Genomic DNA, 24479 nt, shown 5'->3' with positions numbered 1-24479 from the left:
GACAGGAAGAAACTTTTATCTCTTTAAATTTACTCTAGATCGCAGAAGAAACATTTTATCTCTTTAAACTGACTCTAGACCTCAGAGACAAGGAAATCATTACGTATCCCAGCAGGCCTAGCGGAGCTCAGGACAAATGCAAATAAGGGAGGCTAGGCATTCGGCCACGCCTCCTCTATGGGTTGGCAAGGCAACTGATACCCAAGCCAACCAATCGGTGAGATGCTCACCTGTGGGGGCGGGGACTCGACGAGAACCAATAGGACGCCTGCTAGGTTGTTCCATGGGCAAATGGCTTGTAAGACTGGGCGGGCTTTTGATGAAGGGACGGCGGTGGGAAAGATGGCCGCGACTCTGGCACCCTCGGGGTGTTGGCGACGGTGGCGGTGGTGTTTGTCCGCTCGAGACGGGTCCAGGATGTTGTTCCTTCTCTTTTTGTTGGGATCTTGGCAGGGGCCACGGCAAGTCGGGGCGGGTCAGACGTTCGAGTACTTGAAACGGGAGCACTCGCTGTCGAAGCCCTACCAGGGTGAGGCGCCCGGGGCGAAGGTGGTCGTGCTCGGGGAGGGCTTCGGGACCTGAGCGCCTCGGTAGAGGCGGGCGGCGACGAGCTTTGTGGCCCCAGGGAACCACCAGCGGTGGGTGGGAGCCCACGGGGACTCCCTCCGCATTTGGGAGCCACGGATCCGAGGGGCAGGGGTCAGCGTCTCCCCCACCCTTCCTCCTCGCGCACTTAGCTCTGGAAGTTTCCAGCAGGTCAAAGCAGGGCTCTTGGATGCCGCTAGCGCTTGCCCTGGACGAAGTGGGGCTCGGAGTTGCACAGGAAGAATGTGGGGAGGGAAGGGGATTGCGAATGGTGGCTAGTGATGGAGGACCACTGGCAATGAGCTGGTCTCCCGATGGAGCTGTGGATGTGCTTGACCCGATTGAGAAAGAAGATACAATTCTGTTGCCGGTTAAAACACCTGTTCACCAGTCCAGGAGCCTGGTAGCTTTTCTCTGTTTCGGGTTCATAGGCCCCTAGGCACAGCTTATCAACCAACAAATTTATATAATTGGCTACAAAGAGGACCAAATCAGTGCAGATGGCATAACTCACACAGGTCTGTTTCCCCACTGGAGTGTGGGTAGGGGGACAGCAAACAAGACCACCAAGTAAGAGGACGCTTACACTGCTGCTAAGGGTGATCATGTATTCACTTAGCAGGTGCATCGAATGCCTCCTCCAAACTGGTTGCTGCTAATGCTGTGGGTCATACAGACACACAGTTCTCACTCTCAAGGGGCTTATAGTCTGAGGTATTAGGTTCACGCTTGGATTGTTTAAAGAAAGGATGTGATTAAGCCCCAGAGGCCTGAGAGTCCAGCTCTTTTTGGTTTAATTGGGGAATTTCTTTCTTGGTGCTAAAATTTACTCACATATAAAAATGGAAGAATGGATTTGAGCTATGGTTACTGTGGCACGGATAAAGTCATACCTCTGATGTGTTTTGGGGTCTTCCCCTGAGAAGGGCTTTGTGAAAGGAAGCTGTAAAGATGGTAAGGATTTAAGATTGATGAGTGACAGAAGGTTGGAGATTGAGTGACATGAAAGAGAAAGAAAGATGATGACTCCAGCTCCTGGAGAGCCCAAGGTGGCTTTCTGAACGGGTTGGTGTTGAAGAATGTGAACTGATTTACTTCCTTCCCACAGGTGTGGGCACAGGAAGTTCCTCACTGTGGAATTTGATGGGCAACGCCATGGTGATGACCCAGTATGTCCGCCTTACCCCAGATATGCAAAGTAAACAGGGTGCCCTGTGGAACCGGGTGGTAAGAATCTTTCTCCCTCCTCTGTTGGTTACCCAAAAGTTCTTAAGAAGTTCACCAGGAGCATAGTGACTTAATTTTACTGTCTTTCTCCAGGATTCTGACTTCTGTGGATATCAAGGGTTTTCATTTCAGGAATTATGATGACCTTCATAATGAAATCAGCTATTTAAGGAAATGCTCTCTATTTCTCTAATTATGGAAAATAATTCATTTTGAGTCTGTTTTCTGAAATGTCTTTAATTTCTGATTGACCTGATTGTGTGACTTCTCGGAGGTTAACAACTCAACGTTTAATTATTTTGTAAAGTAGAAGACTGCTCTTTTAAATATATCCCAAACGTCACCCCAGTGCCCCCACCCCCAGCCCAGCTTGTTCTTTAACTTTGCAGTCTAATTTTAAGTTTTATTTTCATGTGAAAGCCACTTTGAGCCCTTGGTCATTTTGTTTGTCCTTCTCTGGACCTTTTCTAGCTGCCCTTGAGGAATGGCGGCAAGAAGTACGTGCAGCGTTCCTGCTGTGGCTGCACTGTGATCTTATACAGGTGTACGCTGATGCTTTCTTTTCAGTTTCCAGGGCTCTTTCTCAATCTTTTACCACCACTTTACTTTTGGGAACGACTTTGGCACCCTTTGATACTTGTTCCTTGGGTTTCCATCAGCTAAGAACTTACTTTTCCATGGTTTTTATCATTAGTTATAGATGAGTAAACCTCAGAAAAGAGGAGTATTCCTTTTCCCTGGTCATTTTATGTGCAGTGAATTCTAAAGTTGCAGAGGGAGGAAAGAAGTTTCTATCTGAGCCATTTGCACAAGCTGGACCCTTCCTCCAGGCTGTAGTGCTGAGCCCATTCCTGGACAGGGTTCAGGGCCGTGTGTTCTGGCAGAAGAGGCGAAGGGCCGCCAGTTGAAAGACCTGGGCTCCAGATCTAGCTGCATCACAGCCCCACTGTGAGCCCTAGGCGGTTAGTTAACCTCTCTTAGTTTTCAGTTTCTCCATCTGTCAGATGTGCTTCATAATAACTGTTCTAGTTTCCCACCAGGATTGTGAGAGTAAGATAATAACATAGACACGAAGAAGCTTTGGGACGTTAAAATGGTTACAGAAACATGCATTGTTATGTTCTGCATTTGGTATAAGGTTCATGGATGGAGGTCTCCGGATTACTAAATGATTATTATGCAGGGCTCGATACTTTGCTGCTTTCTTGCCAGCTGTCTCTACATAGCTGTCTTAACAGCAGTTCTAGTCTAGATCTAGAATCTGCCTCATTTCAGCTCCTCTGCTACCTGTATTTTTTGACATCTGACTACCAGAGAGAGATTGGAGTTGTTTCTGAATCATTTGGATACGATGCATTGGTTGAGCTGTGGTTGTCAAGTTTGGTTGAAGTCCATTGGACTTGATGCCTGAGTCCCACCCCAGAGATTCTGATTTAATTGGAACGGGGTGCATCTTGGCCATTGCGATTTTTTTTTAAAAGCCCTCTAGGTGAGTCTAACATGGTTAGACATAGTCCTGAGCTGAACTGCACAGCGTTGTGCGGCACTGAGGCCAGGGATAAGTGGCTGGCACCCCTTGGCTCAGCGTGAAGCTCTTTGGCCTGCCCTCCTCCCAGGGGCATACCTACCCACTGGCTGTGGAGCAGCTTCCTGCCACTGATGTCACTCTTGCCTTGAAATCGAAATGGAACAGCAGAAAGATGAGAAACCAGAATGACAACACAGGGACTGGGTCCATCAGAGTAGGGAGATCTCAGAGGTGTCAACACCCCTTTCATTTGGGCTGTGTTCCCCTAATACTAACACTTTTGGAAGATTTCCCAGAAATTAAACTGAAAACTGAAAATGATCTAGCAGTGTGTTGCTTGAGAGCCAGAACAATATATTTGGAGAGCTTTAGCTGAACCCTGTTGGTCTGTCCTCTCCTCCTTCCCCTCTTTCTTTTTTCTTTTTTTGTTTTTTAAAGATTTTATTGGGGAAGGGGAACAGATTTCATTGGGGAACAGTATGTACTTCCAGGACTTTTTTTCCAAGTCAAGTTGTTGTCCTTTCAATCTTAGTTGTGGAGGGTGCCATTCAGCTTCAAGTTGTTGTCCTTTCAGTCTTAGTTGTGGAGGGTGCAACTCAGCTCCAGGTCCAGTTGCTGTTGCTATTTGCAGGGGGCGCTGCCCACCATCCCTTGCAGGAGTCGAACCGGCAACCTTGTGGTTGAGAGCCCACTGGCCCATGTGGGACTCGAACCAGCAGCCTTCTGAGTTAGAAGCATGGAGCTCCAACTGCCTGAGCCACTGGGCCGGCCCCTTCCCCTCTTTCTTCACAGTGAACTTCAACCAGGAGACTCTCTAAACCAAATACCCACTCTGGTTTCTACTTGAAAGCATTCGACTCTTTAGTGCACTTAACCATCTGCTTACCGTCTCCATTTCCCCAAGGTTTGACACACAGTTCCAAAAAGAAACAGGAGTCTGATTTCTACCCCCTCCTTAGTGTCTTCCCACTGGAAGCTGTCCCGGTGGTGGGGAGGGGGGTGGTGTTCTCAGTTGGTGCATTTATGCTTCCTGGCCACGGGCATGAGTGTTAGGGGAACTGTAACTTACCCCTTCTCATGGGAACTCTGGCTTACCCATCAGCTTGGCATAGGGCCAAGTCTAATTAGAATTGTGTATAGCTTCTGCTAATTATCCCCGGGAACTTTTGCATAGTAAGTTAGTTTTTCTTATTCTTTCGCAATGAATGAGGCTTTGGCCTTTCTTTAAACCCCAGCTTTTTAGAGTCTTTTTTTCAGAGGGGCGATCGTACGTTGCAGATGAGTTCGTTCAGCCACCCATACTTACATGCTCGGCTGCTCTGCTGGCTGTAGCATTCCAGTGGCCTCATGCGGCGTTCTCATGTCTTTTCCAATGTCAGAGTACTATCCAGTTTGTCTAGGAAGATGGTGAAGATAACTGGGAGGTTTATTCACCTTTCATGTTAAATCTCATATATAGTTGAATGGTTCAGTCTGTTTAATTTTATGACAAGCACGTAGCAAGACTTAGATTTCAGTTTTAACCCTTGCCTCATGGTACCTGCATTTGTGTCTTCCAAGTGTGTAGACTGCTGGTGAGGGCTTGAGGGGTTCCGCGTTTCGTGCTCCTCGCTGAGCCCAGTGTCTTTCCTCTTTAGCCTTGTTTCCTGAGGGACTGGGAGCTGCAGGTGCACTTCAGAATCCACGGACGAGGAAAGAAGAATCTGCACGGGGACGGCTTGGCAGTCTGGTACACAAAGGATCGGATGCAGCCAGGTACTGGGGCCCTGGGTGCTCTTGTGTGAGGTGTGACCGGCCTGCTTTCTCGTGTGCCCTCTCTTTTGGGAGGGCACATCTCCATAGTGCCAGCAATTTCCCCTCTCCCTTGATGTTTGTGGATGAAGGCTGGCTGTCTAGTCTCTACAGTGGGGTCTGAGTCCTAACAAGCAGCTGAACTTGACTCGTCCTGGGCGATTTCCTGCTTATTAGTCCCTTCTGATTTCCCTGTACACACTCGGCCTGTCGCCTGGGTAAGAGCACTGGCTGTCTCGAACACTGACACCTCCTCCTGGGCACACACAGGGGCCTATCTCAGTACTCCTAAGTCAGGAGACGAGGGATCTGTTTGTCCCATTGTGCAGGAGCCATTGCTCTAAGCAGATTCAAACTCCACGTATTCAACCCAATCTATTTTGCAACAAGAAGTTGAACTTGGGAATTCAGCTCTCTCTCAGGGGAATGGTCATCACCAAGTATTTGTGAGGCAGAAATCTTTAGGGATGCCTTACCAACCAGCTGGGGTCAGAAGCAGCTGCGGTGCTAAGCCAGGTTGCCGTGGCCTTCCATCTTTCCTGCCATCAGTGACAGCTCCAGTTGCTCATCTGTGCTTGTGCCAGGCCACGTACGTTGCCAGGTGCTGGGACATGCTTTCTTGTCTTAACTGAGGCCCGGCAGTCATTTGAATGTCCCTGTTTCTCCATCGTAGTGATGTATTATTTCTTTTCCAACTCTTGGCTTTATTTCATTGTTCATCATCTGTTCTCTCTCTCTAGGGCCTGTGTTTGGAAACATGGACAAATTTGTGGGGCTGGGAGTATTTGTAGACACCTACCCCAATGAGGAGAAGCAGCAAGAGGTAATGGCAAGTGTCAGAGCGTAGGGCAGCCACACGGAAGTCCCATTCTCTGCCTCAGAAGCACTGTTCAGGCGGGAGCAGAGGGGACAGGAAGTGAGTTCATTTCCACTTCCTTAGTCTATTGAACTTCAGAAGTGAATGTCTCTGTCAGGCACTTTTCTAGAGAGAACTGTGTTTGGTATACATTTTGGGGAATGGCTGTCTGGATGGGGGCTTTCTCTTTAGTGTTAACGGCATTCTGTCTTGTGTACTAGGTGGCTGCTGGGAGAGCACAAGCTCGGCGGGTTGGTGACTCGGCTACCAGGCCCGCGCCAGAGCAAGCTAACTTGTGTCACTCAGCCCGCGTGACTTAGTATGTCACCGCTGTGCTGTCCCTTGAGCTGGCTCGCCCGGCCTGGCATCCTCTTCCTTCTGCTCTGCCCAGACCCGGACAACACTTCTCCTCTCCTGTAGGAAAGGCCTCAGAGGAAATGGGTTTCCACCATTTCTCAGCCTTTTGTGGGAACCTGGTGTCTGGCTGTTGTTAGAAGTGTCTTGCTTTTTTTTGCTGACCCTAAGGGTTCTTCAGTACTTTCTTATGCTAGCAACAGGTTGGTCCTGTTATCAGATGGTGGGAAAATGGTTATGATGGCTTGTTGCTGGGTATCCTGTAACTAAATAATATTTAGCAAGAAAGGCAGGGTTAGGAATAGAGGTAGAATTCACTTTAGTTTTACCCCAAAAGTTTATGAAAAATTTCAAACTTATTAAAAAATTGGAAGAACAGATCACTGTATATGCAACCCCTACATTCAACAGTTTTTAACATTTCGCACAGTGTTCACATGTTGAAGATGGAAAATGAGACCTGAGTCGGGAATAACCTTTGGGCCAGTTACGGAGTTGCTTCTGGGCCCCTCTTCACCCCACTGTCCGTCAGGCCCTGTCTGGAGCCAGGCCCTGGGAGTCAATGATCCTTGCAGGCAGTAGCACTGATAAGTGCGCATGCTGGTGGGGGAATGGGGAATGAGGGGGTGCAACAGGAAGACGGAGCAGCTGCATTGAACCTGGGGTGGGATGGTATGGCCGCGGTAGCAGGTGGGGTCGACTTTTTTCCAGAAGTGACATGTACATCGAAGTCTGCAGAATGAGGAACCAGTGTTTCATGTGGAGGGAAAAGCATGTGTTAAGGTGATAAAGTGAGAGAAGGGACAGTGAGTGAGGACAGAGACAGATGACGCTAGAAAGAGAAATAGGCCAGCAGTCTTGCCGTGTTGCACAATTCCAGGGGCTTCCATTCCTATCGCATTCTCTACTGTTAATACTGCTCTCTCCTGGGCACGGTAACTGGCCTCTGACGGTGAGCAGTGTCTTGGGTGGCAGGTGGTTTGGCTATTTAGACCAACCCTGGAGCAGTCTGCGTAGGTGTGAGCCACCCCCACTGTGCGCCCTGTGGGGCCAGGTTGTGAAGGGTGGTGTTCCCGTTAAGGAGTTGGGGCTGCGTTCTAAGGGGGTCCATGAGCTGAAGGATTTTAATGAGGGGCGTGTCATGACTCGGTTTGCAGTTCTGCCGAGGACATGGTGGTAGTTAGAAAGCATCTGAATGAGAGGTCTGGGCTTTGGGGCTTGACTAGCGTTTAAACCTGGCTCTCTGTTTCTCCCAGACGGGAATTGTTCAGACTGTCTTAGCTTCCATTCCACCATCAGATAGCAGTAATTCTGATTTGAGAGGGCAGATCTGATGAGCTTATTTTTAAGGAGAGTAGCTGTTAATCAGAACAATTAGTTTCACATGGTAAAAGTCAGGACTTCTTATCTGGCTAGCTGTTATGGTTCTCACTCCCAACTACATGTTGGAGTTACCTGGAAAGTTTCAGAAAATACTGATGTCCAGGCCCAACCTCAGAGAGATTGATTCTGTTTGTCTTTGGTGCAGTCTAGGCACCCTTACTCTTTCAAAGCTTTCCAGGTGAGTCACGTGGATAGCCAGGATTGAGAACCCCGGGACCAAAGTCATTGTTACCTTATTATTTGTTTATCTATTAAACAATTTTTAATTAAAATGAAATTTTAAAAAACCAAATAAAGGGAGTTTCTGTTTATTAGTTGGCCATTACGTGCCAGGCATTTTACAAATATCGTCTTCATCCTCATCAAGTCTCCTTATAGTCAGTATTATTTTTCCCATTTTGCCAATGAGTAAACAGAAGCTTAGAGAAGATAAGCGTCTCGTTCAAGGTGACAGCCAATAAAGGTGGAGCCAGATTTTGAAAACAGGCCACCTGATTCTGGAGTCCGTGCATTTAATGATGATGCTCTGTCACCTGCCACCCGTTGCTTTCTTTTGCCTGGTGGATTTCCTCGAGTCTGGATACATTTGTTATTCTCATGTGATCTCTTGTGCAGTTGCCATTCTTCAGAGCTGCTCAGTACAGAGGGTGTAGAAGGTGTCCTCCTTCCTGCCTCCCCACCATCTGGAACAGTCTTAGAGGCGAAGATCAGATGTGTTTTGTTAGCGGCATGGTTTACTTTGACATGATATATAAAGGTGCCAGCCATTGTTCAAGCACTTTTACACATGTTACATATGTATTCTAACAACCCTTTGGGGTAGACATCATCCCCACATTATGAGTAAGAAGCTGAGGTCCAGAGAGGTTAAAAAACTTGTCAGAGACACGCAGGAGTGGGTTTGACTTGAGGTTCAACCTCATTATTTTGCTTTATTGTGTGGAGCACATAAGGAAAGGGTGACAAATGTCATGTGTAGAAGTTGTGCTGGACCAGGAGGACAGGGAGCTGGCAGGAGGGGTGTGGAGTAGTCATCAGATCCCTTAAGGTGCTGGAGTGCAGGCGTTTCTCTGGTTTCTTGTTTCCTTGTCACGAGAGTGCACATGACCTTACAGGTCAACTCACTTCCTATCATGTTTGTCCATGAGGAAATACTGGGAAAGCGTCAGCAACCAGTAATGCATCCAAAAAGGGGTGAAAGAGTTCAGGATCTGCATTGAGTTTAGGCTTGGCTCTGAAATCAGGACAGACTGTCCAAAGTCACATTGTCGCCCACCAGCAATGCAGGAATTGCAGTTTAGGTAAGTCAAGAGCTTCGGTATTTGGGAGTGCAGGCTACTTACTACTTGTGTCACAGTGAGGTTGCTAGATCATAAATGGTTATTAAAATGATAATTGAAGAAATAGACAATTTGGATACATCTGTAACAAGGAAAGAGAATGAACTAGTAATTAAAAATGACTCACAAGGGAAAGCCCACACCCAAATGGCTTCATTGGTAAATTTTACCAAATATATAAAATAGAATTAATACTAATTCCTCTCAATCTCTTACTAAAAATAAAAGGAAGGGACACAACCAGCTCATTCTTTGAGGCCAGTAATATCCTGATACTAAAACCAGATAAGGACATCACAAGAAAATGATAGACTAATAAATATCTTTTATGAATAGGTATAAAAATCATCAACAAAATAATAGCAAGCCAAATCCAGCAACATATAAGAAGGATTGTATACCATGACCAAGTGTATTCATCCTAGGACTTCACATTTGGTTTAATATCTGTAATGTGATAGACCACATGAATAGAATAAAGGACAAAAACCATATGATCATATCAGATGTGGAAAAGGTATTTGACAAAATTTAATACCGCTCTATGATAATAAAAACATGCAACAAATGAGGAATGCAAGGGAACTTCCTCAACCTGATAAAGGGCATCTGTGAAAAACCCCCAGCTAACATCACACTTAATTATAAAAGACTGGCTGCTTTCCCCCTTAGATCAGGAACAAGACCAGGATATCTGTTCTCACCACTTCTAGTCAACATTGTACTGGAGTTTCTAGTCAGAGCAATTAGGCAAGAAAATAAAAGACATCCAAATTGGAAAGGAAGAAGTAAAACTATTTCTATTTGCAGATGACATGATCTTGTGTATAGAAAAATCCCAAAGAATCCACAAATTATTAGAACTAATAAATGAATTGAGCAAAGTTGCAGGATACAAGATCAACATACAAAAATCGATTGTATTTCTATATTGCTTGCATTGAACAATCAGAAAAATGAAAGAAATCCATTTATACTATCACCAAAAAAGAATAAACTACTTAGAAATAAATTTAACAAAAAAAATTGTACTCTGAAAACTATGAAATATTGTTGAAAAATTAAAGAAGACTTAAGTAAATGAAAAGACATCCCATGTCATGAATCAGAAAATTTAGTATTGTTATGATAGTGATACTTCCACATTGATCTACAGATTTGATGCAATCCCTGTCTATCAAAGGCCTAGCTGGCTTCTTTGTAGAAATTGACAAGCTGATCCTAAAATCAATAAAAATTCAAGAGAATCAGAATAGCCAAATAACCTTGATAAAGACGAGCAAAGTTGGAAGACTCACACTTTCTGATTTCATAACGTGCTACAAAGCTGCAGTAATAAAACAGTGTGGTACTGGCATAAGGACACACATATGGGTCAGTGGGGTAGAATTGAAAGTCTAAATACATCCTCATATTTATGAGCAATTGATTCTTGATAAGGGTGCCAAGACAATTCAATGGGGAAAGAACCATCTTTTCAACAAATGGTGCTGGCACAGCTGGATATCCACAGGCAGAATAATGAAGTCCCCATCACACCATACACAAATTTTAACTCAAAACAAATCAAAGAACTAAAGGTAAATGCTAAAACTATAAAACTCTTAGAAGAAAACGGTTAATTTTTCATGACCTTGGATTAGGCAATGGTTTCTTAGATAGGACATCAAAAATAAAAGCCACAGGGGGCCGGCCCCTTGGCTCAGGCGGTTAGAGCTCTGTGCTCCTAACTCCAAAGGCTGCCGGTTCGATTCCCACATGGGCCAGAGGGCTCTCAACCACAAGGTTGCCAGTTTGATTCCTTGACTCCCGCAAGGGATGGTGGGCTGCGCCCCCGGCAACTAGCAATAGCAGCTGGACCTGGAGTTGAGCTGCGCCCTCCACAACTAAGACTGAAAGGACAACAACTTGAAGTTGAACGGCACCCTCCACAACTAAGATTGAAGGACAACAACTTGACTTGGAAAAAAGTCCTGGAAGTACACACTGTTCCCCAATAAAGTCCTGTTCCACTTCCCCAATAAAATCTTTGGGAAAAAAATAAATAAAAGCCACAAAAGAAAAAAATAGATAAATTGGACCTCATGAAAATTAAAAACTTTTGTGCTTCAAAGGACACTATCAAGAAAGTGAAAAAAAAACAAACACACCTACAGACAGGAGAAAACAAATGTAAATCATATGTCTGAGAAGGGACTTTATATATTCTAGTTACAACTCAGTATTAAAAAAGACAACCTACTTAAAAAGTGGCCAATGGATCTGAATAGGTATCGCCTCAAAGAAAATACACACATGGCCCATAAACGTAAAAGGAGGCTCAACATCATTAGCCATCAGGTACATAATAGGTCAAAACCACAATGAGATGCCATTTCACACCCACTTTTATGGCTAAAATGAAAAAGACAGATGGTAACAAGTTTTGGAGAGGATGTGGAGTAACTGGAACCCTCACACTGCTGGTGGGAACATGAAATAGGGCTGTTGTTTTGGAAAACAGGTGAGCAGTTCCTTCAAATGGTTAAACATGGAGTTTGCATGATCCAGCAATTCTACTCCTAGGTGTATACCCAAGAGCGTTGAAAACATGTCTATGCAAAAACTTGTACGTGGATATTCATAGCATTAGTCATAATAGCCAAAACACAGATACAACTCAAATGACCATCAACCTGGTGAGTGAATAAACAAAATACGGTATATCCACACGATGGAGTACCACTCAGCATTAAAAAGAAGGGAAGCCTTAATATGTGCTCCAACGTGGATGGCCCTTGAAAACATGCTAAGTGGAAGAAGCCAGTCCCCAAAGACCATGCATTGTATGGTCCCATATATGTGACTTGGCAAATCGATAGAGATGACGAGGAGTGGTTGCCCGGGGCTGGAGAGAGTGACTGTTAGTGGGTACAGGGTTTCCTTAGGAGGGGATGAAAATGTTTTAAAATTCATTGTAATCACAATTTTAACTCTCCAAATAGCCTAAAAGGCATTGAATTACAGACTTTAGGTGAATTTGTGGTATGGATTATATCGTAGTACTGCCATTTTGTTAAACTGTGGATTAGAACGTGACCCGATCATCTTTTGACACATGAAATCATCAGCTGATGGTCGTCAGTTCCTCACGAGAACCCAAATGTTGGTGAAAAGTTGCTGGGAACTCTTATCAATTTTGGAGCAGGAGTGTGTTTTTTCATTGGAAATCAGAGTATGGTGATGAGGCCTTGTGGCAGGAGAGCACGGAAGTGCAGCCCTTTGCAGCCTTGGCCTCATCTTCCTAGTGAGACAGTGGGGCCTTGCTCCCTGGAGATGAGACAGCTGGCGGGAGAGTGGGGAGAAAGCACACTGCTCTTGCTGGGTCAGGCCAGCGTGGAAGTCGAGTTTCAGCGGCTCCCCATATTTTTCAATGTGATGATTGTTCTTCCTCCTTTGAAACTGGAACAAAATCAACAACACTGTTCTACCCAGTTTAAAAATACATTCCCTTGATGAAGACACTGATCCCTCTTGGTCTCTGTTGTTGGCAGAGAATATTTCCATTATTAAAGGAGCTCCGTACTTCTTAAATTCTCTTATCATCCAGTGTGGATGTGATTTAGGGTTTTTGTTTCAGTCCCAGGTGAGGCAGTGTTTTCCAGGAGACTCCTTAGGAAAGTAGGTGTGGGGAGTGTTGGCAGGCTCCGAAGTGACTACATGTTGAGGCATAGCTGCACCGGTGAGGGCTAGTTTTCGAGAGGAGCAGAAATGGATGGCTTTCGTGCTGGAATTGAGTGGAAGATAGTGTTTCCTTTCTGAGAGAGTGAAAGAGGGAGAGAAGGAGAAAGCAGGAGCCAGTGCTCCTGAGGACACTTGGCCTTGGGGCGGTTCTAACCTGTCTTTGGGTTTTGACCCTTTGGAGAATATGATGAAAGTGGTGGGCCCACAGAAAGATGCAGGTACACAGAGGACTTTACATGCAATTTTAGGAGGTTCATGGACTCCCCAAAGTAGAACTGTACACAAGGTCCTCATGAATAAGTTGTCACGTTCCATCAGAATGGTGGGCTGCGGTGAAGTGGAGACATTAGGCTGTGTTCTGAATCTTGGCCCTTGTACTCTGGGTAAATGGGCTGTGGACGTCCATGTTTGTTGTTTGGGCAGACGTCAAGTTTTGTTTCCTGATTTCGGAGCACTCTTTATTGAAGCCCTTAGATTACCTTATTTATGTTTGTTCTAGTGGGGTCTCCACTAAGATAAATGGGATGAAAATCATCCCATGGACTTGAGAGCTCATGACCATGTCCACATCTGTGGAAGTGTTCCAGGCGGTCATCCAGCTGGCAGAGGCCCCCTTTTATGTGTCCTCCAGACGAGGAGCTTTAAGACTTGGGGGCAGAGCCCTGACGTAGATGAGTAGTAGTTTGGGGGCCTCCTCATGCTGCCAGTGGTGTGGTAGAAGCCCCCGGTCTCAGACTGTGTGGAATGGGTATTGCCGAGTTAACCGGTCACCTCTGTACCCAGAATTCTGCCGAAGGTTACTGTAGGACCAGAGACTGACAAACCTTGTAAGTCTCCAAAGTGTGGAAGTGACAGTGAGGTTCCACTGGTGACCCAAAGGGAGGGTCAAATGAGGCGTAAAGGGAGAGGCTGTGGAAGGGGCATTTGTCTGTTAGTTCTTACTTTATATAAAAGCCCATTAGAGAAAAATCAGAAAGGCCGAAAACAAAAGCAAAACTGTACGAGCATCTTTTTAAAAACAACATTACATCATATGAACATACTTTTGTTTAAAACTTTTAATTTTGAAATTTTGTAGATATATAGAAAAATTGAAAAATGGCAAATACTAGATTCAGATTAATCTTTCGTTTTTAAATTTTGATATAGTTTCAGGCTTACAGATAAGTTGTAAGAATATAGCAAAGAATTCTGGGCTGCTCTTTACCCAGATTCCCCAAATGTTAATGTTTTACTACATTTACTTTGTCCTTTTCTTTTACCTCAGTGTGTGTGTGTGTGTATACACTTCTGTTTTTGTTTGTTGTTTTTCTATCTCACGGCATATACCAAGCATCCTTCCGTATTGGTAGATGTGGGAGCAGTATGGCATGGTGACCTAGCCAGGGCTCTGGTTCCAGACTACCTGTTTCATATCCAGGTGTCACTACTGAATACCTATGTGCTCTTAAACAAGTGTCCTTACCTGTGAAATGCAGATACTAACACTACCATCACATGGGTTGTGAAAATTAAAGGAACACATACGTGTACAGTACTGAGTACAGTGCCTGGCTCTGAGTAAGCGCTCAGAAAATGCTGTTCTTCTTACCACTAAGTGACATACATGAGGGCCATTCTGCAGACATCTGGGCAGTAGCCGTTGTGGCTCTGTCCTCTCCCCTCCCACCGTCCTTTTCTTCTGGTCTGGGTTCCAGAGAGCAAGCTCAACCGGCTTACTCAGCGCAGGATGGTTTAGATGGCAAAGCTGCATGAGAGGGCTGCCAGGTGTTCAGTGTTCACGAGCTCGTGTTGGTTGGTGACGGAGTTTCACTGGTCTGGGAGTAGGGACAGTGAGGTTACTTTTCATAAATGCCAAATATTTTATTATGACATTACACAGTTCTCTCTTTTTTTTGGTGTTAAAATGTTCTTTTAAAAAATGATGCTTAGAGGGCCGGCCCGGTGGCTCAGGTGGTTGGAGCTCCGTGCTCCTAACTCTGAAGGCTGCTGGTTCGATTCCCACATGGGCCAGTGGGCTCTCAACTACAAGGTTGCCGGTTCAATTCCTTGAGTCCCACAGGGAACGGTGGGCTCCGCCCCCTGCAACTAAGATTGAACATGGCACCTTGAGCTGAGCTGCCTCCCGGATAGCTCAGTTGGTTGGAGTGCAGGTTCTCAACCACTCAACCACAAGGTTGCCAGTTCGATTCCTCAAGTCCCGCAAGGGATGGTGGGCAGCGCCCCCTGCAACTAAGATTGAACATGGCACCTTGAGCTGAGCTGCCGCTGAGCTCCCGGATGGCTCAGTTGGTTAGAGTGCGTCCTCTCAACCATGAGGTTGTCGGTTCGACTCCCACAAAGGATGGTGGGCTGCGCCCCCTGCAACTAGCAACGGCAACTGGACCTGGAGCTGAGCTGTGCCCTCCACAACTAAGACTGAAAGGACAACAACTTGAAGCTGAATGGCACCCTCCACAACTAGGATTGAAAGGACAACAACTTGACTTGGAAAAAAGTCCTGGAAGTACACACTGTTCCCCAATAAAGTCCTGTTCCCCTTCCCCAGTAAAATCTTTAAAAAAAAAAAAAAAGATGCATATAAAGATGGTTGTTCTGTCATTGTTTTAATATATTTAGTAGGTCAAAAAAGCCCCAAAAGAGCAAACCTATTAATCCTCAAAATATTTTTAGAGATTTTACCGGTCCATGACAAGCCAGCGGTCTGGGAATTTCTGCTGTCAAAGATGTATGTTTGGCTTTGTGCTTTTATCAAGTACCTATGAATACTATTTCTAGCTCGAGATTCATTAATTTGGTCATGGATCGAATGAACACTCCCTCCTGAATGCTGGCCACTGTACTAAATGCTTTACGTGTCTCATTTCACCTCCGTAATTTACCCTGTGAGCTGTGTGTTGTTCTCCCCGCTCTAGTGATGACATAGAATCTCAGAAAATAATAGAATCCACCCAGAGTTACGTAGTCAGGTATGGCGTAACTGCACTAAGAACCTGGCTCTCCCCGATGACAGGCATGTGTGCTCTTTTCTGCCTGTGGTTCACAGCTCCCATGCTCAGACCTGCGGAACGTTAGCCTACAATCCATGAATCCGCACGTTCATGGCTCTCCTTTCAATCAGTATACCGAGGGTATGCCGAGGGTACAGTGATCACGTACAGGATCTCTCTTTTTTTTTTTTAAATTTTTTTATTGCCAAATATTGTGGAACAGTGTGTTTTTCCAGGACCCATTAGTCGTTGTACTTCAATATAGTTGTGGAGGGTACAGCTCAGCTCCAAGCCCAGTCGCCGTTTTCAATCTTAGTTGCAAGGGGTGTAGCCCACCATCCCATGTGGAAATTGAACCAGCAAACTTGTTGAGAGCTTGCGCTCTAACCAACTGAGCCATCCGGCCCCCCTCCAGAAGCTCAGAGGCAGCTCGTTGTCTTGAATCTAGTTGTGGAGGGTGCAGCACACTGGCCCATGTGAGAATCAAACCAGCAATCCTGTTGTTAAGAGCTTGCGCTCTAACCAACTGAGCCGTCCAGCCGCCCCAGGGTCTTTCTTTTTAAGTGGCCTTATAGTACAAAATGTGAACACATTTGTCCATCCTACAGACAACAACCATTTGCTCAGCAGGCAGGAGTTCTTAATTTTTGGTGACTCTTGAAATCGGAATGAAACTGCCTCGGTTGCCTAAGTCAGTGAGCCTTCGGTTCTGTAGGCTGCCTTCCAATAGAAGGAAATCTCCGCTGTGTGAAGTGAGTGGCTACCCAAGAAACACTTCCCGAACTCCTGGCTGGGCAAGAAAAAGAAGATTCATTTAAAGACTTCCTATAATACGAGGGGCAGAGTTGGAGGCCAGGTCACGAGTTGCTGAAGTAGACAGCTTCCGGCTTCCAGCTGTGGGCTCTGGGTGTAGCACGCTGTTCCTAAATTTGTGGTGCTTTTAAAAAAATGATCCTGTGCCCACTCTAGACCCACGGAGTGAGACTCTGACTGAGGGACGCACATGTACGTGCCCCCGAAAAACTCCCCAAGGCGGTCCTGAGGCCCAACTCACTGGTTACTGGGTGCCCCCGCCCCAAGCCTGGGGAGGAGGAAGGCGCCTTAGGCTGAGGCTGGGTGTGTCCTAGGCACTCTTGGGATCTGTGAGTCACCCTGCTGACCAGGAGTGCTGGGGTCACTGGCACTGGAAAGCAGCCTCTGGATCATCAGCGCTCCCCCGCAGCACTTTAACCCCCGCCTTTCACTAAGTGCTCACTGAAGTGAGAGCTTCCTTGTCAAGCACATTTCTGTAACGTGCTTGGTAATCTGCTCACAGATCCTTGTCCTAGATATGAGTTGTACAAGTAGGTGACAGTAGTTTTATGGCAATTTGACCCCCCACGGGTTTCCCTCACACCTTCCTCTAGTCCTGTACAGAGTCCACCAGCGGCCGACGAGGAGAGCAGCTGGGGGCTGCCCTGAGGCCCACCCTGAACTCCTTGCTGGGGCCTCCAGGACCGGGTGGGCTCTGTCTCCTGCCTCAGCTCACACCAGCCTCCCCGTCGCTCGCCAAGTTTCAGATGCTCCTGTCTAGTCCACACGTGTGCCACCCGTGCTGCCGGTGGACCCCCCTCTCACTAGCTGGGTCCCAGCTCACATGTTGCCCCAACATCAGTTTCTACTGTGTCCTCTCTTTTACTTTCAGCATGGTGTTTATCACGGTCTGAAATTTTATTTCCTTATCGTTGGTCCCTACCACTCTGGTGTCAGCTCTGCCTTATTTCCCATGGAACCCTAGCATTTGGAACAGTGCCTGGCCCATGGTAGGTGCTCATGAGGCGTCAGAGGAAGGGGTGCCCTGGGCTCTACACCCTGGCCCACCCTTCCCGCAGGGCAGGGCTGAGCTGAGCCTGTGTGCGTGTATCTCTTGTTGCTAGAACTAGTGGTTTTCTGGAGCAAAGCCAAATACCCTTGAGTCTCATGATTTTTCTAAGTGTCATGTTGCTGCACTCCCACGATTTTCCTTGCCCACATATCAGGTTAGAGTGATGAGCTATTTGGAAATATGTGTCCGTAAGCTCAGTTAGAGGGTAAATGATCCCTTTGGATTAGTGTTAACTTCACAGCCTCTTAAGTGGTGGTGGGCTTTTTGTCTTCTGGGCAAGACCTATATCCTGAGACCGTAGGCAGCAAAGGACGTCTTGAAATTGGAAGAACTTAGACCTATTTGTCACTCCAGTCCCTTTGCTACAGAAATACTGCAGTCTGGGTACAGACAAACTTGATGTCTACAGAATATCCCCTGACTCTCAGAGTCATAGTGGGGCCTGCTTGAATGGTGTGTCACTGTATGTTTCATAAAACTTCTGCAAGCTTCAGGACCTTGGAGAGGTCTTCCCAGTGGACACATCTGAGGCTCTAGTGATAGTTACCACCCTCTCCTCAGGAAACAGGAAATGTATGAATGCCTGTGCATACAGTTGTGCCTATAATTTGGGGGTATAAGGCCTTGAATCCCCTCTGTGGGGATTGAGATTGTTTTGCTCGTCCACCTCCACTGGTCTTAGCTCTTCCCTGGCTGTTTCTTTCTGACTTGGTCTCCTGTCTTCTGTGCCCTCTCTCGTTTTTATAATAACCTGCTGGACCCTCTCAGGCCCAGAAGAGGCGATATTCTCCAGGAGTCCAGGTACTCAGTTCTTGACACCCCACCCCCCACCATCCCTTATTCCCTGTGTGTCCATCCAGCATTCACTCCTGTTTAGCGTCCATGTGGCTGTTGTCTGGAGCGTCACCCGGCTCTGATTATGAGTACGTCTTCACCTTGCATGTTGACTGTTGAGGATGGTGAGGAACTCACCAAGGAAGTGGCATGTCTCATGTTTCCTCCCCTCTCCTCTGCACTGCCCAGCACCCGGCTCGCTCTGGGATGGTTTGCTCATCACCCCTAGGGAAGAGTTTGCTCCTGAACTCTACTGTTGAGAGAGGGCCTCCGAAGTAGGTGGGGGAATGGGTGGGATCTGAGCAGACTTGCAGCAGGGGAAACTCGCCCTGAGTGTTAGATTGGGAGAAGCGGTGTGTGGCTGAAGCTAAGTGGGCCGGAAGGTCTTTTGACTGAGAACAGTCATCACGGCTGGAGATCTGTTCTGGCAGTTCTGAGTCCGCTCCATTGAGCATCACGTGCGAGGATTTTACCATTTGAAAGGAGCTATCCTGAATGGAAAAATTTCCCTGATCAAACAGGTATTTTCAGAATACCTGCTGTGTGTAGGTATTCTTACCGGGTAGGGGCTTAGGGGGCAGGGTGGGGATGGAGCTGAGGTGGAGACATGCAAAGCATAATAAATGATCTTTTTCTCTAAGAAGTTTACTCCCCTCTCCTCTGGCAGTTGATAGATAGGTGTATATGCATAAACAGAAGAACATTAGTCTTGGGCAGAGTATCAGTGCCTGGTAGTCTCTGGGAGGGTTCGAGTCAGACACCCGAGGCTTACAGGGGCCATTTCAGACCCACCCGAGTCTGTGCAACGAGTATTCCTGAAGGCAGGGACAGAGTTCGGTTGCTTCCTGGGCCATATCCCCTGAGTGACCATCAGAATGTGGGTTCTCAGGGGCTGTCAGCGGTGAGGCCGAGGGTCGTGTGGTCACGAAGGGGCTTGGCTAGTATGTGCACAGCTCCTGTTGCTGTTGCATTCCTGAGTATTCCCTTACTGTCGTCTGCTTTCCCAGCGAGTGTTCCCCTACATCTCAGCCATGGTGAACAATGGCTCCCTCAGCTATGATCATGAGCGAGATGGACGGCCCACAGAGCTGGGGGGCTGTACGGCCATCGTCCGCAACCTCCATTACGACACCTTCCTTGTGATCCGCTATGTGAAGAGGCATTTGACGGTAAGCCCGTTCTGGACCAGCCAGCAGTGTGGCTTGTCTGGCTTCTGCTCCGTGGCCTCCCTGACCTCTTTTTCTATTCCAGGTAATGATGGACATTGATGGCAAGCACGAGTGGAGGGACTGCATCGAGGTGCCCGGCGTCCGCCTGCCCCGTGGCTACTACTTCGGCACCTCCTCCCTCACTGGAGACCTCTCAGGTACTGCCACCTGTGTGCATGCCCTGTGCACCCTGACCAAGGTCACGTCTCGGTAGCCAGGCCTCAGTAAGGCTTCTCAGGGAGAGCCAGGCAGGCGGAGCTCTGGGAAACAGGTTTCCTGGGAGTGCTTGTCTTCCTGCACTCGGGTTCCCAGATCCTTACGACCCCAGCTGTCCCAGGAGACGTCGGTGCCAAAGGACAGCAGTGTCTGCCTCTTCACGGAGCCCGCTCCAGCCTGGGTTTAGAGTTCCACACTTTCCTGTCTCTGGGGCCGCCTTTCTACCCTCCTGACGTGCTCAGTTCCCCTTCTCTTAACAAGGCATCCCTGTGACTCTTCCATCCCTCTTCTGACCAACCCCCAAACCCTCCTTTTTGCTCAGGCTTTTGACTGTCATGTTTTCAGATGCTCATTTCCAGCCACCCGCTTCTGTGCTGTGTGTGCTTCTCTGGGCCTGTGTCTGCTGCGCTGTTAGCACTCCTTGTGAGCGGTACCCTTCTGGGTCCTCGTCTGCTCCTCTCCTCTCTCCAGCCCGGCTGGCCCGCTGGCCCGTCACTCTGAAGCTCTCACCCACTGTGATGGTGTGGCCCTAATGGCACCTACTGCTCTTGCTTTCCTGGCTCCTTGGGGCTTTCTTCCTCCTTGTCGCCGTGTGGCTTCTCTTTACACTTGTTCTCCCCCTCGGCTTTAGCCCCCATCATAATGTTGTTTGAGAAGACGTAAAGAACCGGGGGTTTTGACATAATTTACTAGGAATAAAGCCAATATGAAATAGGATTTTCTAGTGGCAAAAAAGGAAAGACAAACACCCACTGAAATGAGCAACAGCCACTCAGTTCCAGCTAAGAAAAACTCGGCTCAGTGAGGCCATGTCTTCTAGTGTTTCAACAGAAGCTGGGAATCTTCGATTTTAAAAATGAAATCTGATTTTTTAAATCCTGGCAACTAATTTTTTTAAAAATCAATTTTATTGAGGTGTGTTTTCCATACAACAGAAATACATAGTGTGAAGAGTTGTGACAAATACTCACGCCTATGTCATCACTGCCACAGTCCAGATGTAGGAAGCTCCCCTCGCAGCGCTGCTCCCTGTCCCGCTCTGCTTGTTGCTCTGCTTGTGTCCCGTGAGGACTTGGCTTTGGGCCGCTGGGTTCTGAATACTGTGCATGCAGGCTGACGCTGTGGGACACCCCTGTGGCTCAGGGCCAGGAGGCAGCCTGAGGTCTGCTACGTAACCCCGTGTATGTGACTCAAGGTGAAAGAGGTACCCGAGGCTGCTGCGAGGTTTCTTCGGGGCCTACAGGTTTCTGTGCCCTATCAGTTAACCTCTCAATGTACTTTTCAATGGGAATTTGTTCCCAACTGTTAGATGTTGCCAAAGAGAATACAGTCATTTTTTGTTCATCCAAAGGAGTTCTTTGCTCTGGTTGTTGGTGGTAATACCTGGTTAGCAAGTCTGTGACCTCTGCTCACAGATACCCCTAAATGCAAACTGTGTCTTACTCTGGAGGTCTTTCTTGTTGATGTCTTCCTACTGTTACACAGTGGCTGGTCGAGGACATCTGAGAAACTGGGGGCACGTCCCAGCCACCCAGCCTTTGCTGCCCCACATGTAAGGGGCATGGGCCTGGCCTTTTATCCTGTCCACGGTTTGAACTCAGTTCTGACAGTGGAAATGTTTTTCTAACGGAAGGCAAATCTAGTATTCTACTGTCTGGGGTCGGCTAAAAATTCTGAGTCCAAGCAGGTGTGGATGTCATCCTAGTAATAGAAACAGCAAGAAATCCAGTCCCCTTAACCAACTGAGTAGCCGTGATCTCCCCCGGCACTCAGGTTTGTGGTCTCTGGAGACCAGTGTCCACTGAGAGGAACTAGGCTTCTTGGAGAAATGGCAGGTCTGAGGCAGGAAGGGTTCCAGCGGGAACTTTCCAGAAGAGCAAGGGAGATATCCAGAACTTTTGGGTTCACGTGCGAGAACTCAGGAACCGACTTGAACAGGCTCCTGCTGGATTGAGCTGGGCGTCAGTGTGGTGCACACTGGAACCCATCACATGTGTTTAATTGATGAGTTTATGATGATATTTCAAAAAGAGAAAAAAGTACGTCCCGAAGTCCTCGATCCTTTCTCTTGTAACTACTGGTGAGATTCCCAGTTACACGGAGCTGCAAAGCATGAGGCCCAGTCCAGAAGGGGAATGCGTCCCATGCCGTAGCCGTGCCCGTGCGGGGCCATCAGGCAGCCCCGTGAGGCCCTTTCCCATCTCACCCATGTGTGTCCTTCCCACTGAGTGGAAACTGCATGCTGCTGGCTCTCCTCTCACTGCTAGAAGGTTTATGCATCATGTGGGGTTCACCCTTGTATTAGCTCTCAATTTTAGGTGATGTTGGTGATGCATGCTTGTTGATAAAAACTTTAAGTACGGAATAGTATAGACTATTCCCCACCCCTATTCTTATTTAGCTGAGAAAACAGAGAGGTCTCAGTTATTTTTTCAAGGGCACTTCTAATCGGTTGTGGAGCAGAAGCTTGACCCAAGATACTCTCAGATCTGTCTTTTCTGGGGGCTTGAGCGATTCTTGTTCTTTTTCCTGTAGACAACCATGACATCATCTCCCTGAAACTGTTCGAGCTGACAGTGGCTAGGACCCCAGAAGAGGAGAAGCTGCATCGAGATGTGTTCTTGCCCTCGGTGGACAACATGAAGCTGCCTGAGAGTGAGCACAGGGACCCTGGGGACCCTGGGGACTGGCCCACAGTGGGGGAGGGGCAGCCCTGTGGGGGTTCTGAGGTAACCTGCGCCCACGGCTCTCAGGGCCACCTCCTCTCTGTCCTCCCTTGAGGAATACAGAGCACTGGCACCTGCTTGTCACTCGTCTGCAGGGTCCAGATGAGCAGGAAGAGGCTGCTTCGTGTTCAGACTGAGGCATCTGGAAAGAGAGAGTCCGGGCTCTGTCCCCGGAAATGGGCGTCAGAATCGGGGAGAGCTTGTTGGGTGGTCCTTCCCAGCAGGCTGGGTCCTTGGTGCTGACTTGCTCCTCTCTTGCTCCCTCAGTGACAGCCCCTCTGGCACCCCTGAGTGGCCTGGCCCTCTTCCTCATCGTCTTCTTCTCTCTGGTGTTTTCCGTATTTGCCATTGTCATTGGGATCATATTCTATAACAAGTGGCAGGAGCAGAGCCGGAAGCGTTTCTACTGAGCCCTCCTGCCGCCACCTCTGTGGCTGTCACCATGGGGTGTAGGAGGGGCAGGTGCTGGCCTGCGCGCAGCCCGGCAGTCTCCTCCAGTCTCCAGCCTCTGGTCAGGGGCTCTGTGGTCACTGGAGCTTTGAATGCAAGGACACTGCGTTCCCGTGGTCACCTGTGGGCCCCTCTGACTCTGGTTCAGGACGCCCACCCACCGAAGGCCACGTGGCGGTGATGTGCCTTTCCCTGAGGCAGTCTCTGCTGTCACGACACCCAGATCACAGAACAGAACTTCAGAGGCGGCTGCCTTGGCGTTGGACTCAGGACCCTCATGCTTCACATTGAAATCTGAAGAGAATGGAAAACTCCTCACACCTTCCCGCCATCCAGTCATTGGTGTTTGCTCTTTGAGCCTCTGTCCACCTGAGGAGGTCTCCTTGGCACTCTGGATGGAAACTCTTCCCGTCTCACCTCCTCACCTCTGTTTAATGTCCTTCCAAGTACAGGCTCAGCTGGAGAAGACAGCCGATGCCTGCCTGTCAGGGCTACAGAACAAGCGGTTTCCCTGGCCCTCACTGGGTGGCCAGAGGGAAGGGCTGGCTGCTTTGGCTCCCTGCGCTAGCCTTTGTCTGTCAGCGTGCATCTGGGTTCTGTTGGCGTGTTCCTGACCTTCCCAGTGAGGTCCCTTTACGCCCTCAGTCACGTTTGTCTGCAAGCTGGTGTGCAAGTTAAGAAGCTTGGAAGATTTCATGGAGGCCGTGGGATTAACTGTGACACTGGCCAGGTCTTGACCCAGAAAGCAAAGTTTGCTGTGTGATCTGACCACGTGGAGATGTTTCTGGATCATCTGGAACCCCTTAGCTGCATGTTTTGTATCTGTCATGGTCTTTGGAATCCTGCGTTGAGTGTTCAAAATTCAAGGACACTTTCTTCCAGCCTCAGCCTGGGCACTGCCCGGGAGGAGATCTGGCTTCTCTTCCTAATGGATAAGAGCTGCTGTTCTCAGGTCACTCGTCGGGGGCGATAGACCGTGGTCCTCTGTGCCTGGGAGAGACTGTTGTCACTGAGCACTGGGGCCTGCGTGTCACCCTCCAGGCCCGCCCTTATGCCACTGCCTTACTTGACAAGGGGTCCATGCTGCTTACCTGTCTGCCCCGTGATGAAACCGGCAGGGGGCCAGAGTTTCCCTGAGTGCCTGCTCTGAGCTCCCCCGCCTAGCACTTGTGTAGCCTGAGGGAGATTTGTAAAATGACCGATGGAAACCAAACCCTAGCTCCTGACACAGTGCGCTTCCTTCTGGGGGTGGGGTTGGGGAGGGTCCAGGCCTTTTTCCTGAGCAAGCCCATTTCCTGGGCTGGGAAGTCCTCAGCTCGGCTCACAAGGAGAGGAGGGCCACCTTGGCTGGGTGGGTTTCCTTCTCTTGGGCTCTCATGTCCTGGCCAGGTGCTTACTAAGTGC

At 48.0% G+C, this 24479-nt stretch overlaps 1 protein-coding gene across 5 annotated transcripts; it reads left to right on the top strand.

Moving 5' to 3' along the window:
• The first annotated feature begins 312 nt into the window (after window positions 1-312).
• On the top strand, window positions 313-24301 carry LMAN2L (lectin, mannose binding 2 like). 5 transcript variants are annotated; one of them, XM_019725909.2, is made up of 9 exons: window positions 315-529; window positions 1694-1812; window positions 4978-5095; window positions 5872-5954; window positions 18410-18442; window positions 19483-19644; window positions 19727-19841; window positions 22435-22554; window positions 22893-24301. In XM_019725909.2, exons 1-9 carry the CDS (start codon window positions 343-345, stop codon window positions 23033-23035), a joined length of 1080 nt encoding a protein of 359 aa, XP_019581468.1. In that variant the 5' UTR covers window positions 315-342; the 3' UTR covers window positions 23036-24301. The 5 variants fall into 5 exon arrangements, with proteins under 5 accessions (XP_019581470.1, XP_019581468.1, XP_074188651.1 ...); XM_074332551.1 differs by having other exon boundaries at window positions 338-461; XM_019725911.2 differs by lacking the exon at window positions 18410-18442 and having other exon boundaries at window positions 313-529.
• Window positions 24302-24479: the final 178 nt, after the last annotated feature.

This window comes from Rhinolophus sinicus, linkage group LG05 (genome assembly GCF_036562045.2).
Source record: "Rhinolophus sinicus isolate RSC01 linkage group LG05, ASM3656204v1, whole genome shotgun sequence".
NCBI lineage: Eukaryota > Metazoa > Chordata > Mammalia > Chiroptera > Rhinolophidae > Rhinolophus > Rhinolophus sinicus.
Note: the sequence above shows the minus strand (reverse complement) of the source record. Positions and strands in the feature narration are given on the sequence as shown.

Bases quoted from the DNA above. Each gene is read 5' to 3' on its own strand.
- LMAN2L (XM_019725909.2), top strand. From the start codon at position 343: ATGGCCGCGACTCTGGCACCCTCGGGGTGTTGGCGACGGTGGCGGTGG. The intron at 5,096-5,871 runs GTACTGGGGCCC...CTCTCTCTCTAG, and splicing joins AAAGGATCGGATGCAGCCAG to GGCCTGTGTTTGGAAACATG. The intron at 5,955-18,409 runs GTAATGGCAAGT...GGACCCTCTCAG, and splicing joins ATGAGGAGAAGCAGCAAGAG to GCCCAGAAGAGGCGATATTC.